The 16,582-nt window shown below is 39.1% G+C and overlaps 1 protein-coding gene across 25 annotated transcripts in view; it reads left to right on the top strand.

Moving 5' to 3' along the window:
* RBFOX1 (RNA binding fox-1 homolog 1) overlaps nt 1-16,582 on the top strand; it is a 2,803,489-nt gene that overhangs the window by 2,111,463 nt on the left and 675,444 nt on the right. For all 25 annotated transcript variants that reach the window (XM_043976864.1, XM_043976845.1, XM_043976850.1 and 22 more), the window contains one exon: nt 15,365-15,406. In XM_043976864.1, coding sequence (XP_043832799.1) covers nt 15,365-15,406 — 42 coding nt within the window. The remainder of the gene's footprint in view (nt 1-15,364; nt 15,407-16,582) is intronic.

Raw genomic sequence — 16,582 nt, 5'->3', positions numbered from 1 at the left:
ACTCCCAAAAATATTGAACCCTAAAAGCTCCGCACTCCTCCACCCTTATCCTGTCCTCCACTGTCCTTATGGCAGCACCTCTTACTTGGTCGTGGTGAGATATCCCTCATTTCAGGGATGTGGGGGGGGGGGGTCATCGCCTCATCCCAATGAAGTTGAGTAGGATGTAGGAAGTCATGATTCTAAGATAGTTGGAAAATAGCCAGAAGGCCATCTTGTTTCTACACTTCATTTTAGAGATGAGGAAACTGAGTCTCAGAGAGGTTAAGTGATTTTTTGCACAGTGTCATAGAGGTTAAAAGTGGCAGAGACAGGATTTGAACCTAGATCCTGTGACTGGGGACTCTTTCCACAGCACCACACACTTCTTCATAGATGCAGTATTTGCATAGATGCTCCTTTGGATGGTGTTGCAGCCATCCTCACTAGGGTCATTGTCCTTGGGGGTATTGACCAAAGGGAACCAACAGTGAAACAACCCAAAATAAGCATAGAGCTCCGAGCGGTCATCCAAATGGCCTAGTCACTTGTGCTGGTCTAGTGGTTTATTATGCAAAGTTCTGGGTGTTAAATCCTTAAGCTATTTTTTATTATAGTAACTTTCATTTGAAATCGAAAGAATTTGTTAAGTATCTACCATGTACAAGGCACTGTGGGAGGCCCCTGGGGGTACAACAGCAAAAACAAAACATAGGCTGTCCTCAAAAAGTCTAATGAGAATGGGAGTGGAGGGAGATATGGCTGGTACTGAGATAAGTGAGTACAACATTGATAGAAAGCAATTTCAAGAAGGGGGGAGGAGAACTAAGAACTGGGACATTCCAAAAAGACACATGGAGGAGTGATATCTGAGGTGCACTTTGAAGTGAGAGAGAGACAGAGAAACAGAGACACAGAGAGAAACAGAGAGAGAGGAGAGAGAAACGGAGAGAGACACACAGAGAGAGACAGAGAGACAGAGGGGGGAAGAGAGACAGACAGATGGACAGAGACAGAGAGAAAGACTAGAGAGAGACAGAGACAGAAAGACAGAGACTAGAGAGAGACACACAGACACAGACAGAAAGACTAGAGCGAGACACTAGAAAGACCAGAAAGACCAGAGAGAGAGAGCAAGAGAGAGAGAGCAAACACACACACACACACACACACACACACACACACACACACACAGAGCCAGAGAGAGAGAGAGAGAGAGAGAGAGAGAGAGAGAGAGAGAGAGCGAGAGAGAGAGAGAGCGCATTCCAGGCACAGGGGTATCCTATGTGCTACTGCATGGAGGTTGGAGATTAAATGTCTTGTAAACTGAATAGCAAGGACCTGACTGTTTTGACTGAAGCAGAGAGTGCTTGAAAGGGAGTAATATGAAATCTTATATGTGTTTGACAACCTAGTGAACCTAACAATCATTTTCTAACTATTGTGTTTAACATAGGAATGGCAGGTGTAAATCACGGAGTATAGTGGTGTGAATTGATAGGACCTGGGCTTATGTAAAAAATAAGACAAGGGTCTTCTGTTGCAAAGCACCTTTTATGGAAAATCAGATTTTGCTCAAGTCATTTTTAAAGCAGCAGTGCACACTGGTTATCTGATATAGAAGGGACATTTAAGCCTCTTAACCCTATGAGCTAAATTCTTCCTGCACACCCTTGGAACATTTTTTTAAAGGAGAGAGTTTTAAAAGTGCATTAGTTCTCTCTTTTCCCCCCTCAGTCCACCTTTCTCTTCTTCCACCCTTCTTTATTTAATTTCTATTATGAATGGATAAGCTGCTCAGATCAAATTAGAACCAAATCTGTTTCACAGAACTTGAACTAAACCGGGGGCTTTATTATGGTTTGCAAAAATCTTCCTTTAAAAAAAAGGAAAAAAAAAAAAACCTTGATTCTGTCTATTCCCATTGTGAAATGAGTTTGCCCTCCAGGGTCCAGTTTGGTCTAGTAGCACAAACAAACAGGCCTGAGTGAGATGGATTTTTTTTCTGTGGTACCTTGAACCAAAGCTACCTGCCCTGAGCTTTTCCCCTCTATGCTTGGTGGCACTTTCTAAAACTGATGTGCTGAAGTTCCCACTGCAAGAGACACAATAGCTGTTTTGAAATCTTTGAAGGACTGTCCCATGGAAGAGGAATCAGACTTTTTCTATAAAGCCCTGAAGGGCAGAAGGCTGGTGCCAAAGGTTGGAAGGTTAAAAAGGCAACTCTAGTCCCGATGTAAAAAAACTTCCAAACTTGGAATACTATCCAAAAATGATATTTGCTAGAATGTTCTAGTTGAGGTTAAGGGTTCTCACTCCCCTGAGGTCCTCTGGGAAAGTAGGGATGACAGCTTATCAGGGCTATTGTAGAAGAGCTTAACTGTTCAAGTATAGATTGGATTTGAGCTCTTTTCTAGCATTCATATTCACATAAGATCATACGCTTGGAACTAGAAGGGACCTCAGAGATCATCTAATCTAGTCTAACACCCTAATTTTACAGATGAGGAAGTTGAGGCCCAGAGAGAACAAATTAATTAATATATGTGAAATGCTTTGCAAATTTAAAAGCACTGTAGAAATGCTGCTCTTATCGTTGTTATTGTTGTTATTTTAGACTCGCTAAAGGTCACAGATATAGAAATCATCAAAGGTGGGATCTGAATCCAAGTCCTCTGAATACAGGCGCATGGTTTTTACCACTGTACCGGGATATTTCCCTTAGATTCTGTGATGACATCTTTCCTGATATAACGCAGGAGTGAGAAGGGAGGGGATTCATTGGGAAGAAATCTTGAATTGGAAAGGGACCTTTTATGTCACCTGATCCGAACCTCTACACAGCACAGGAATCCTTTCTATATATAATACCCCAGGAGGAGTAGGCGATCTGACCTCTCCAGTGATGAGTAACTCATCCAGTTTCATTTTGGGAGTAGCACTGAGATATTGTTAGGCTGGCTTTCCTTCAGCCAGCTTCCACATAGAATATGCTCAATCCACCTTCTGCAATTCCTTAATTCCCTTAACGTATTTGATGACTTGCATGAACCTTTGTCTTTATCCATGCTGTTACTCTTGTCTGGACTAGCCTTTCTTCTTCCTCTCATTTTATCTAGATTTTATCCCTCTTTTTTTTTCTTTTTTTTCTGGCACAGCAATGAGGGTTAAGTGACTTGCCCAGGGTCACACAGCTAGTAAGTGTCAAGTGTCTGAGGCTGGATTTGAATTCAGGTACTCCTGAATCCAGGGCCAATGCTTTATCCACTGAGCCACCTGGCTGCCCCATCTATCGATCTTTTAAAGTATGCATAGCACAAGTTCCAGCTTCTCCTTAAAATCTTCCCAGAGTTTTTTAATTCCATATTGTTTTCCTTCTATAATATGAATGGCATATCTCTATAGCACTTCAAGGTTTACAGAGCACTTTTGTCTGAACAACCCTGTGAGGTAGATGAATGTAATTATTATTATTCCCATTTTGCAGATGAAGGAACTGAGACTCAGAGATTTGAACAAGGTACTAGAAAGTAGAAAGAACTAGAAAGTAGCAAAATCTGATCAATCTCTCTTTTCTTCCCAGTGATACCACAAATGCCTTGGGGTTAATGACTCTTCCTTAATTGCTTTATCTTTTTATCCATCCTTCCCCCAATGCCTTGTTGACACCCTGAGTCCAAAATATATATACACACACACATATTTATATATTTATGTATATATGTATGTATATGTGTATGTCAAAATATAAATATATATATGTGTGTGCATGTGTGTCAAAAGATAAATAAGTATATACATAAACACATGTATATGTACATATACATATATACACATACACACATAGAGATAGAGATAGAGACAGAAATAGAGATAAATAAATAATAATTGATTGAAGGAAGGGGGAAGAATGGGGCCCCTCTGAGGAAAGTTTGAATCTCAGTTTCAAGTGTTTTTCTTTCAAAAGTTTCTCAACATCTCTGGTAGAACCAGTTTAGCAAGACAAAGAACCCAAGCATTCTGAATGAGTACCTGAATTTATGTTGGGATGCAGCAGAAAAAGCATCCAGCTATTGGGAGAATCCATACAGGCTGCCTACTAGGTTAAAATATATTGGGTTTTTTGTACCCTCCATTACCTTTATATCTCAGAATGTCCCATTAAGTTTCCAAGGTGGACCATTTATCCTTTTTAGGGAGTACATTGTGGCTTCTGATTATTTCTCATGATTGTTATTGTGTTACACCCTTAAATTAAATAAAATGCTCTATGTTGAATGTTATATGCATAAAAGGAATATATATTTTAATATTAAATACAGATAAGGCATCCCGGGGGATTATTTTCTAGCACAATAGCAGAATTTAATTGCATGGTTTTTCCTCTCAGGTCCTTCCAGGACGTTGCATGTAACAATACTTTATTTTGGGTAAGGAAAAGTTATTTTGTGACTTATTTATTTTTCTTTTTATTTGAAGTGCTTGGAATCCTCAGTCATTACATCCAGGCTTAATTAATATAGACAGTGACACAGCAAACATGAAGATGTCCTAGATTTTCTGTCAGAATTACCTTTGGGGTCACATGAATGAGGCAGTTATATTTCTAGAGCTGTTCAGAACCTGCTCCTTCTCTGAATGTTCTTCAAATTGGTGGGTTTACTACCTTTAAAACAAACCTGCTTCTCGTCTCCTTTCCCTCCTTCCACTAAGCTCTCAAGAAAGGGTCTGACCAAAAAAAAAAAAAAAGTAAACCCTTTCTAACAACTGAACTGGAAAATTAGAAAATGCATACTCCTCAAGCCTTTGCAGCCACAGAATTGTCCCCATCCCTTAAATGATGACATGTTGGATAGGCAGAGAAAGTGGGAATAGGAAAGATTTCTAAAGACAAAAAAAAAGCACAAGGATTCCAGGGACAGGGCAGGGAAGTTTTGTTGGGTAGCTTGAGCAGGAAAGTTACTTAGGTCCTCTTTCCCATTTCCTAGTCTGGAAAATAAAGATGATGGTATTAGTTCACCTCACTCATTATGAGACCACAGCAATTATGTATTTGTTTGTTTGTTTGTGGAGCAGCAAGGGTTAAGTGACTTGCCCAGGGTCACACCACTAGTGTCAAGTGTCTGACGTCAGATTTGAACTCAGGTCTTCCTGAATCCAGGGCTGGTTGTTTTATCCACTGAGCCACCTAGCTGCCCCCACAGTGGTTATTACATGATTTTGTTTTTATCAATTTACCCTACAGTCTCTGGACCAGGAAATGTTAGTGGCATGGCAAAAGGTTCTGGTGGCATGTTTTCCTTAACTAAGATACAAATGGTAAATTTACACAATTGGTAAAAATATTGTCATTCAATAAACGTGTATTGCACGGTGCTAGTAATGATAATAATGGAGCCAGCTAGGTGGAACAGTGGATAGAGTGCTGGGCCTAGAATCAGAAAGACTTACTAGCTGTATGATCACGGACAAGTCCCTTAATCCTATTTGCCTCAGTTTCCTCATGTGTAAAATGAGCTGGAGAAAAAAATGGCAAACCACTTCAGTATCTTTGCAAGAAAACACTAAATGGGGTCATGAAGAGTCAGACATGACTCAAAATGATAGAACAACAAGTAATAATAACTAACATTTATATAGCACTTTCTATTTGCTAGGCACCATGATAAGTGCTTTACAATTATTATCCCATTTGATCCTCATGATGACCCTGCAGTGTAGATGCTGTTAATATCGCCATTTTGCAGATGAGGAAATGGAAGCAAACAGAGGTTAAGTTCCTTGCTCAGGATCTCACATCCAATAAGTGTCTCAGCCTGCATTTGACATCAGGTCTTCCTGATTCCAGGCCAAGTGCTCTATCTATTGTACCACCCAGCTGCCCCTAGTAGGCTCAGGAGATGCTCAGACAAAAAAATAAAATGGCCTCTGGCCAGCTTTCATGCCATGCAAAGTAGTTTGCGGTTTATTTAGTGATATGACCAAGCATGTGCATTAGGGAATATTAACTTGGCAGCTATATGGAGGACGGATTGAAGAGAGGGGAGGATGAGCCAGACTGGTTGCTTGACTGTGTTGTCCGGCTATCTGACAGTATTAGCATTATGTTAATGTACTCAAGAAAACCGATTAGATAAAAGCCACTGTAGCACTATCATATGGGCTTCCACTATATCCACTTAAGTCATGATGTCATTGGTCCTCTTTGAGAAGGAAGGACAACCTAGCCTTTAATCAGAATGGGCTTTGCTACAGAGAAATCAAAACCTAGGAAAAAAGTTTAAAAAGTCCAAGGTCATCCGCTGCAACCTGGGCCACTTTTGTCTTGCTACTGGACTCCATAGACTCTGGAGGATAGGGTGAGGCTGATGACTTTGTGCAGCTCAGCCTCACTTAAATCCAATTCCAGGGTAAGTCAAGAGATCATCTTCCTGATATCATTGGTCCTCTTTGAGAATGAAGGATGAACAATGACAACAAACTGAGTATATTGTATTTTAGGAGAGGGCTAGGAACTAGACCTGTGATTTCATTGGTATTGGTTAACTAACAATGCAGGTTGGCGTATTCTCTGTAACTTTTAGTCTAGGATGCTTGCCTATGGCCCTGAGAGGTTAAGTGTCTTTTAACACAGCCATTGTGTATCACAGGCTGAACTTGAACCTAGGTCTTCCTGACTTCTAATTCAGTTCTCTGCCTCTGCATCATAAATGCATTTCATTATTTATCAATGAGAAAATGATGAACATATGAAGAAAAGCAATCCAGACATATAATCTTCCCTTGAAGGTGGCTTGAGAGCATTCCATCCCTTTATGTGGATATGTTATATACATATGGCATGAAAAACATCGTCCCATGATTCTTCCCCTGTATGTAGGGGTTTGGCACTTAGGAAAATTTGAGTAGAAACCCCTGTGGTACTTAGTATGTGTTCTCTGACAACTGGGATAATTATTGTCCCAGAAGGCTAGTTTAGAAAGAATTCCAATCCCTTTCTGACCTTCAGGCCATCTTTATGAGTGCTGTTAGAATCTACTTGGAGTGAACTATAAGAGGGGCAATTATAACCCTTGATTATGAAGGAAAGTAACAGTGATTGCTACTGCAGCTGAAACAAATAGAAATCATCGTGTTAATAACTGCAATTGTTTTCTTCCTCCTTTCTATGCCTCAGTTCACAAAATACCTTATTAAATCTGGAGAATAAAAATGTGCCTGGGGTAATGGTTTATTATTAGAATAAATAAGAAGGAATGTTTTCCCACCTTGCAAACTTCTTTGATCCAAAGACATTTTGTGGCTTTCCTGCAAGATGATTCTAAGTGCCAGGACCTCAGCCTTTTGAGGTCAGGAGCTCCCCAGAATGGCTGCCTGTTATTTTGAGGGTCAGCCGCAATTCCAAAATTAAAAGCTCTGAGGAAATGAGACTGCTCAATATACCAATGTAAGAAGGGTTTGGGAAGGAATCACCTGCTACATTTGGCTGTCAGCTCTGAGTACTCCTCTGTTGGGCATCTCATCTGTATACCTGGTGTGATTTGTGGGCCTGACTCAGGCTGCTATTCTGTTTAGTTTGAATGGAAAGAGACGCACACAGGTTATTTAGCAGTTAACCAAAGGAGGTCTGCTTGGCTATAGCTTAGCAAGGATGCTATATAAGGATATTGGATCATTTAGCTGGAGTAGAGGTGCCTCAATGTGGAAAATGGTCAGGTCAGCAGGATAGGGTGTGGCCACTCACAAAGTCTTGGGATATCTACCAAGTATAAAAGGCCATGAATCCATAGAGTCAGATGGCCTTTGCTATGTCCAGAAGCTACCAGGAGCCTGCATCAAGGGAATCACAACCTGAGTCTTAGCCCCCTGGGACAACCAAGTTCCAGGGATAGCTTTGTCACCTTTTAGGAAAAAGCTAGCCCAACCTGTGTGTTAGGGGGAGCCCTGGTAACGCTCCTATCTTCTTACCTTCCTGATCTCAAACAGGACTTAATCTCTTCCTAATGGGGTACTTAATAAGTTGGGTGCATGACAGTACAAGTGTAATGAGTGTTCACTCCAAAGAAAACAGCCCTTTAACAGCTATTATTTGAGGCTTACCAAAGTTCCTCTGGCATACTGACCTCTGACATCACCTTTAATCATACAACCAGCCTTTGCACCTCCCCAGTGGCTTAGACCTGGTAGCAACGATCCTTTTGCTTTAAGAACCATGATCATCAAATGTTACGATCTTTGAAGGAAAGGCAAAACAAAAAACAAAAATGAGATCACTGAATTCTGTTCAGTGTTCACATACAACACAACAAAGGTCATTTAGTGCTAAGAAAACTAAGTATTTCAAGATTGCAGGACATGCTCAAAATGTATCTCTAAGGACCCTAAGCCATAAATTAAATATGTTATGGCTTTTAGCCCTTGGGTTTATCTGTACAGGTTTACATATAGCAAATCCATTATTTATATTTTCCACTAAGTGCTTAGCATTGCCAAGTTCTTCCCCTTTCAGCCTCCCCCTTAAGCTGGCACATTTACAAAATGAGACCAAATTTTAAGAGCAGATCCAATCCTATCTGAGGTTAAAATGGAAATGTCAGCAGAGAGCTGTGCAAATATCCCCAGCTGTTCTAGAAAGTATGTCCTCTTAATTTATACAGCATGAACAAGTATTGAGTTAATTAATCATACCTGAGGTTGACTCACTGTTGTGACTCCTTATTTTCATTTTTCAATTATTTCTCACTCTGTTCTTTGAACACTAGCAACTTAGCACTTCTGCATACACATTCCTCATACACTTGGGCAATGGGCGGGGTGGGGGGGACAGTGATGAAATCGGTGTTTGCCAATCTGGCATATATACCACATGTTGGTTTAGAATGAGTTTGATTCCAAGTCACAGACAAACTGATTCCAAAACACATCATTTCAATACTTTTGGCATGGGTAATTTCATCAATTTGGGCACTCCTCCCCTAAGAACATGGATGGCTATTTCTTCATACCTTTAACTGTCTATGTTGATGAGTACTTGGGGCCAAGAAAATCCATCACACTTAGTAGCCAGCCTTCTGAGAATGACTCTATCTACACATAGCTAGATTAGCCCTTGATCAACAAACAGGTAGTTTTTTGCTGCACCTGTACTTAAAGACTTTTGTGACAAGTCATTTGATTCTCACAACTGGTAAGAGGGAACTGAAGCAGAGGTTAAGTAACTTGCTCAGGGTCACACACCCAATAAGTATCTGGAGCTAAATGAACCCAGGTCTTCCTGCCTCTATGCTCTATCCACTGCACCATGTAGTTGCCCCTAAAGAAGAGTTTTAGTGGAAGTGGCAAACCACAAAATCATAAGCACAGCCTACTTGTGGTTTCCCAAAGTATGTGTGTGATTTCTTGCCTCTGTTCAGACTGTCCACCCATACCTAAAATATGCTTTCCCCCCCTCTCCCTCTTAGGATCCCAAACTTTAGGGAGGTTCAGATTCACATTAATTTTGAACAGTAGTCATGCAATCTGCTTCAACAAACACTTATTAAATGCCTACAATGTGGGAAGGCACAGTGCAATGCCTGGGGACTCAAGGAGAAAATGAAAACAGTCCCTCCCTTCAAGGAACTTTCCATTGCTCTGAGGGGGGAGGGGGGAGGAGGGACGGGGGAGCAGAGGAGTTACTTGAAATAAGAATATAAGTATATAATTTATATACTAATTTTAGGAGACTTTTAGAAATTGATGACAAATGAAATGAACAGAATCAAGAGAACAATTTCTACAATAGCGCTATAAAGACAAAGAGGTTTGAAAGCTTTAAGAACTATGATCAATATAATGACCCTCCGTGATTTGAGAAGAATGATGCTGAAACATACTATCTACCTCTTGACAGAAAGGTGATGAATTTAGGGTATAGAATGAGACATGTATTTTTGTATCCAGCCAGGGATAGAATTTGTTTTGCTTTACTATACATATCTGTTACAAGGAATTTCATCCCCCCTTCCAAATGGCATGAGAGATGGGAGGGAGAGAAAATAGAATTTTTTTTTTTAAGTTTTTTTAATAGACTGGTGGGGTGCAACAGATATGGAATGTTGTTATACACATTCAGACAAAGTTAACTTTATTGTGAGTTTTACTCTATTATTTCACTTTGTTACAAGAGAACTATCATGGAGGGGGGTACCCTGGAAATGTAATATAAAAACAAAACACAGCAAAATTATGTGTGTGTGTCTATGTGTATGCTTATACATACACACATACACACATATACATATGCATATATACATATATATATATGTACATATAAATAAAGTTTTATTGATATTTTGTAAATAATATATTAATGTTTATATATGTGCATATATATGTATATTTGTGTATACACATACATATTGGCAAAGGGATCAGGAAAGGCTTTCCTTAGAAAATGTAATAGAAATTTTTGTTTTTGTTTTTAATAATCTTTTAAAATTTTTTTTCTTTTTGTGGGGCAATGAGAGTTAAGTGACTTGCCCAGGGTGACACAGCTAGTAAGTGTCAAGTGTCTAAGGTCAGATTTGAACTCAGGTCCTCCTGAATCCAGGGCCGGTACTCTATCCCCCTGAAATGTAATAGAAGTTTAACCTTGAAGGAACGTTCTGGGTTTTATGAGATAGAGGTCAAAAAGAAGTGGGTTTTAAGTATGGGGAGGGGGAAGATAGACTGTAAAAAGGGAAGCAGGAGATGAAGAGTTTAAAGACTGAGACCTGGGGCAGCTAGGCGGCGCAGTGGATAGAGCACCGGCCCTGGAGTCAGGAGTACCTGAGTTCAAATCCGGCCTCAGACACTTAACACTTACTAGCTGTGTGACCCTGGGCAAGTCACTTAACCCCAATTGCCTCACCAAAAAAAAAAAAAAAAAAAGACTGAGACCCACCAAATGGGCCAGTTTGCTTGGCATGTAAACTTGGTAGATAGAATATGGCTCCTCCTTGAAGGCAAGAATTGTTTTATTTTTGTCCTCATATCTCCAGCTTCTGTCACAGTGCCTGGAATATTTTAAGTACTGAATAAAGGTTTGATGATTGAATGTAAAATGCATGAAGGGAGTAAGAACCAGGCTGGAGCCAGATTGCATAGGGCTTGAAATACCCAACTAAGGAGTATGTATTTTATCCTACGGGCAAGATAGAGTCACTGGAGAATCTTGAATAGGGGAGTATTATAGTCAAGCTTTAGAAAGATTATTTCATCAACTAAGGGAAGAGATAGGAAGCCATGAGTTGAACTGAGGAAGCTGATTCTACTCAGGTTGTGAACTAGAGGGTCAGCTATACAGGAGGATAGTGGTATGAGATGCTACAGCTTTCATCCCCTCTTGGGGACATTCCTGTTCTAGAGGTGGAGTCCAACTTTTCCTCTTTTCAACAGAAGCTATGGACCAGAGAAGAAAACCAAATCAATCAATCAATCTCTCTCTCTCTCTCTCTCTCTCTCTCTCTCTCTCTCACATACACACACACACACACACACACACACAAACACACACTTTCACTCTCACGCTCTGTCTCTCAAAATTCAGACTAAAAGAAAAGCTACATATGTGTGTGTATATATACATATTTGTGTATGTATATATATATAAATGCTCACAAAATCAAGATTAGTCTATTTTGAAAGGGAATGGTATCTCTATCCTTTGTAAATGTGTAACTTTGGGGCTTTTTTTAGAGATAGAGATAGGGAGAAACTAGACCTAGAGACTCTGTCCAGTAGACTGAGATGTGGGCAATTTTGTTTTGTGATCATCTAATCTTATGAAAAATTGTGTGTGTGTGTGTGTGTGTGTGTGTGTGTGTGTGTGGTTGCGGTTGTTTACAGAAAAAAGTCAACAGGGGCTTGCTGAATTTTTAGGATCATCAGAGCTAAACTAGCAATAAACTTGAGGACAATATTTGTCATCTGCACTGGAAATACACATGATTTGAAAATTCACTGTATTACCAAATGTGGCATTGATGTTGACTAACAATGATCAGTGTTTGACATGATTGTATCCAGTATCTTTGATATAAGTGACACTTAACTCTCTAAAATTAAAAGATTGGGGAAAAATATCAAGATTAAGGGGAAAACGTATGTAAGGCAAGATATCTTATGTAATATGTTTGAAGAAATGCATCTGGGCAAATGGAATAGTACAATTGAATGGCAGAATTGATCTTTGTCCTTTAAAGAAATCCTTGTGTTTTCAGCCTCATTATTTCTGAAGAATTTCTAATGGGCATGAAAAGGAAGCAGTTGAAAAGTGGGCCCTGTCACTTCATCTCATCGGCTATATTTGGCCTGAATCCTTTGATAGAGGCAGCATGGCATACTAGATGTTATCAGAAAAACCTGGGTTCAAATCCTACTGGGTACACCCATAATAGCTTTGTGACTTGGATAAGTAACAAACTCCCCATCCCCAGTAACCCTTTTAAGATGACTTGATGATCTAAGTTTATGAAAGGAATGACCATTGGAATTCTCTACACCAAATAAATCAGAGATCAAGATTGGATGCTTTTTTGTCATTATTATAGTATTCACATAATGCTTATCCTCCAAAGAAGTTGCTGTTGTCCTTAGAAATGGAATTTCCAAATCTACAGCCTTAACAACTAGTAAAGTAGCAAAGAGAGGAGGGCCAAATCAGAGGGGGTAACAGGCAGTTCAGAGTTAGTAGAAAGAGCTACTAAGAGGAAATCAGATATAGCTGGAGAACAGAATTATGAGTCAATGAAGGATCTAACTGTCTTGTGGGCTAGATGAGGATGGGAGGTGAGGAAGAAAAATGCTCTCCTATTAAACATCATGTTCGACCAACAGAGCAAAGTATATCACATTGAAGTTCATTGCTTCAATTTCTAACCTTTCCTAAGTGCTTACTTGGCAGAGCACTGCCTTTGTGCAGTATTTGTGTCTCAGAGCATCTTAAAGGAGCAGCAACAGACATCTCTACTCCCCCCACCATATTTTTTTACTTAGAAAATAAATTTACATGTAACTGGAAAATAATAAAATACTTTTATCTTAAAAAAATAAAATAAAGAAATATAATTAGAAAAAAAGAAAATAAATTATATTGGTCATGTGCATTACTACCTTAAGAATTGAGGGGGAACATATCTATTTTAGCTTTTAGATGAAATGACATTTAGCAACCCATATATTAAATATTTTAAAAGCCTATTTTAGTATGAATTTTTATAGATTATAAGTTAGATTTATAATTGGAAGGAATATTGAGGGCCATCTGGTACTATGCCCTTACTTTACGACTGAGGAAACTGAGGTCCAGAGAATTTATGTGGCTTGCCTTTGGTCACACAATCACTGTGTATCAGATGTAAGCCTTGAATGCAAGTCTTCCTGACTCCAGAACCAGCCCAGCTCTTTATCCACCATATCCCTCTCCTTGTCCCTCTCCGTCTCCATGAGATATTGCTCTTCTTAATCACAATGGGTCACAACTTACCTGGAGAGGCAGGGCATTTGCAGGCAAAGCCTCTTACAAAAAAAAATACATGTAAGGAATTAATCTTAGCATTACAGATTTTCAGCTGGAAAGGGCCTTAGGGATTATTTTAGTGACCACCACTTTCATGTTTTGTTTTTGTTTTTCCAATGAGGAAACTGCCATGAAGAGGTGTTAAATGTCATACTAAAGGTCAGTTAGATAGTATATAAAGGAGAGAATATCCTGACTTTCATTTTTCCTGTGCTACTTAAAATCATCTCTTGTGCAAGCTGTTGGATTGGGTACGTTAGGTTACCATCTTGTTACATGTATACTCTGGTTGAAATTAATGAGCAAAACTAAATCATGAAGTCATGAAAACAAGAGTTGTCTAGTGAATGGAAAACACAGCAGACTTGTAGGTGGAAGACTAGGAGTTCCAATCCCAGTCTTTTGCTTGAACTTGCTATATGACCCTGGGTAAAGCACATTGTCTCTCTCAAATTCAGTTTCCTCATTTGTGAATCAAGACACTTGGGACAGATCATACCCAAGGATCCTTTTAACCCTAATTCACTATGACCCTCTCTTATTTTCCTGAAATCATAGAGATATGACTTTAGTCATTTGCTTTCAGAGAAAAAGTAGTCTGCATCTGTGATTTCAGCAATGTGCTTTGGAAATCCTTCTGTCAAAGGAAATCAGCTATTCATCTGTATCCATTAGTTTTATGGAGTTGTGAGGGGAGAGGGGAATTGAGAGATTTAGTGACTTGTACTACTCACACTGCTAATATGTGTCAGAAGTGGAATTTGAATACAGATTGAAGCATTTTTTTGTTAATTCCTTTATCTGAAGTTTTGTTTTTGTCTGTTTTCTTTCACAACCTGGCTAATGTGGAAATGTTTTGCATGACTGCTCATGTGTAGCTTACATTGAATTGTTTGAGTTTATGGGGCAGGCGGGGGAGGGGGGGACGGGGCAAGGGAGGAAGAGAATTTGGAACACAAAGTTGGGACACAAAATGAAATTCTAAAAAAAGAAAAGTAAACACAAAGAAGTGGAATTTGAACCCATGATTTCCTGGCTCCATCTCTCTCCCTATCTGATACTGCTTTTCAGGCTTTAGTCATTGCCAAAGAGAGTCAAAGGTTAAAGCAGAATGATGATAATGCCCTGTAAATGCCCTTCATTTTAATATGAAGAAAGTAGTTTTCTCAATGTTTATTCTCAAGCCATTCTGATAACACAAAACTGCTGTTAGTTATTAGGCTCCAATTGACCTGACTTGAATTCTCCTTATTATCTCTACTCTCATTTTCATTTTTTACCCTTATTCAAGGGGACTTTATAATGACAAGAGGCTGCCTTGAAAGAATGTTTGGATCTGACACTTTCACAAATGTGAATCTTTACAAGTTGGTGGCATGTCATCCTATTTAACTTAATGTACTACTTTTTTCCAAAAAGGAAGTTGAAAGGAAACCAATTGGGGAAGAGTATAGAGTTTGTGGCCTCCGCTTAGTCAGAAAACATACCAGAGGTCTGTTTTCTACTGCAGCCTATAACTGGGCTTAGCAGAAGGTTGTCTTGACCTCTTGAGCAGTGAGAAGGGGTTGACATCTTAAAGGAGAATGTTCTTTGGTCACACTTCTCAGGTTGTTTCCAGGACCTTCCTTGCCCTTCACCCTTTGGGTCAGATATAGTGAAATCAGATAGTGAAATCATTTCAGTTGTATTCCCAGGTGACCTAATGAGATTAGCCAGAGTTTAAGGTATTTATTTTTCTTTCAAAAGAATATAATCATTTGCTTTATAACCTGGTGAGAAAGGTAACTTTGTACTTTATTTAATTAAAAAAAAACAATGCAGAACTTTCTCTATTTTCCTTTGTAGGTTTCAAGGCAACAGATGAATTGTGAAAGAGAGCAACTAAGGGTAGGTACATCAGTTTGAAAACCCTTCCCCTCTCTCATTTCTGTGTAATAAGCAAAATGTTTTTTTCACGTTCACTGAAGACATTGAGTTCTGAATACTGAGCTGCAACTTTTGTCTTATAGAGATGAAAATATTTATCCCAGCTAATTTACTATTGATTGGTTTGGCAAATATAGTATATCTTCTTTTGAAATGCCATTATAGTAGATATGGATTTTTTGATTTAGATTCAGCAATAAATACTTCTCTTATGGAATTTATTGGATGTCACTATTCTTTTTATGTACAACATGAAGTCTAAGTAATAACAAAGGTCAGAAGACTGTCTAGCCATTTTCTTAACGTGAACATCGTGTTGTTTGCTGAGTGGCTAAAATATCCTTTTATTGCTATCTGTGTGAGGCATTCGGTTAATACGTCAAGGGCATTTTCTCAGAGGATCCAGTACTCTGAAGGCCTTTCTAGCTTAGTGGCATTTGTGAATGTGAGTGAAAGAGATAGAGCTTTTAAACTTGTTTTTTGGTTTGGGTTATTTTTGGTTATTATTATTGGTTATTTGGTTATTATTTGGTTATTTGGTGTGTTGCCTGATTCAGTTGGATGTGAAGGGTTCTCTATTTTATGTGAGTATGTGGGTACTCTCTTTTGGTTTGACAAGTTTGATGATCACAGACGTCCACTGGATATCAGATCAGTAGAATGATGGCACTTAACTGGGCGACAATCTGCCATAAGTCACATATCTATAACATTTCAGAAACCAGAGGTCTCTTACTCCACATAAAACCAGTACAGTCCAGTTCTTGGTGGCAGTACCTCACTTACTAAATTTAACTAATCAACATGGATTCAAGCCTCACTCCCAATGTATACTGGCTATGGGACCATGCCTAAGTAACCGAACCTCTTAGTGTTTCCAGGCAGCTTTTGAGGAATAGAAGCAGAGCATTCACCTTTTCGCAGACACTTGACACTTACTAGCTGTGTGACCCTGGGCAAGTCACTTAACCCCCTATTGCCTGCAAAAAAAAAAAAAGAAGAAAAAAAAAAGACCAGGACAGGGCTTCTCATTGGGAATTTCCTAGACCTATGGAATCTTGTTTTTCAAGATGCTCACCACTTCCCTGAAATGATATATTATACTTTGACTCTTTTAATTTTTTTTAGAGTACCATT

Source organism: Dromiciops gliroides, chromosome 1 (assembly GCF_019393635.1).
Source record: "Dromiciops gliroides isolate mDroGli1 chromosome 1, mDroGli1.pri, whole genome shotgun sequence".
Lineage (NCBI taxonomy): Eukaryota > Metazoa > Chordata > Mammalia > Microbiotheria > Microbiotheriidae > Dromiciops > Dromiciops gliroides.
The sequence above is the reverse complement of the archived record's forward strand: the minus strand, read 5'-3'. Positions and strand labels throughout refer to the sequence as shown.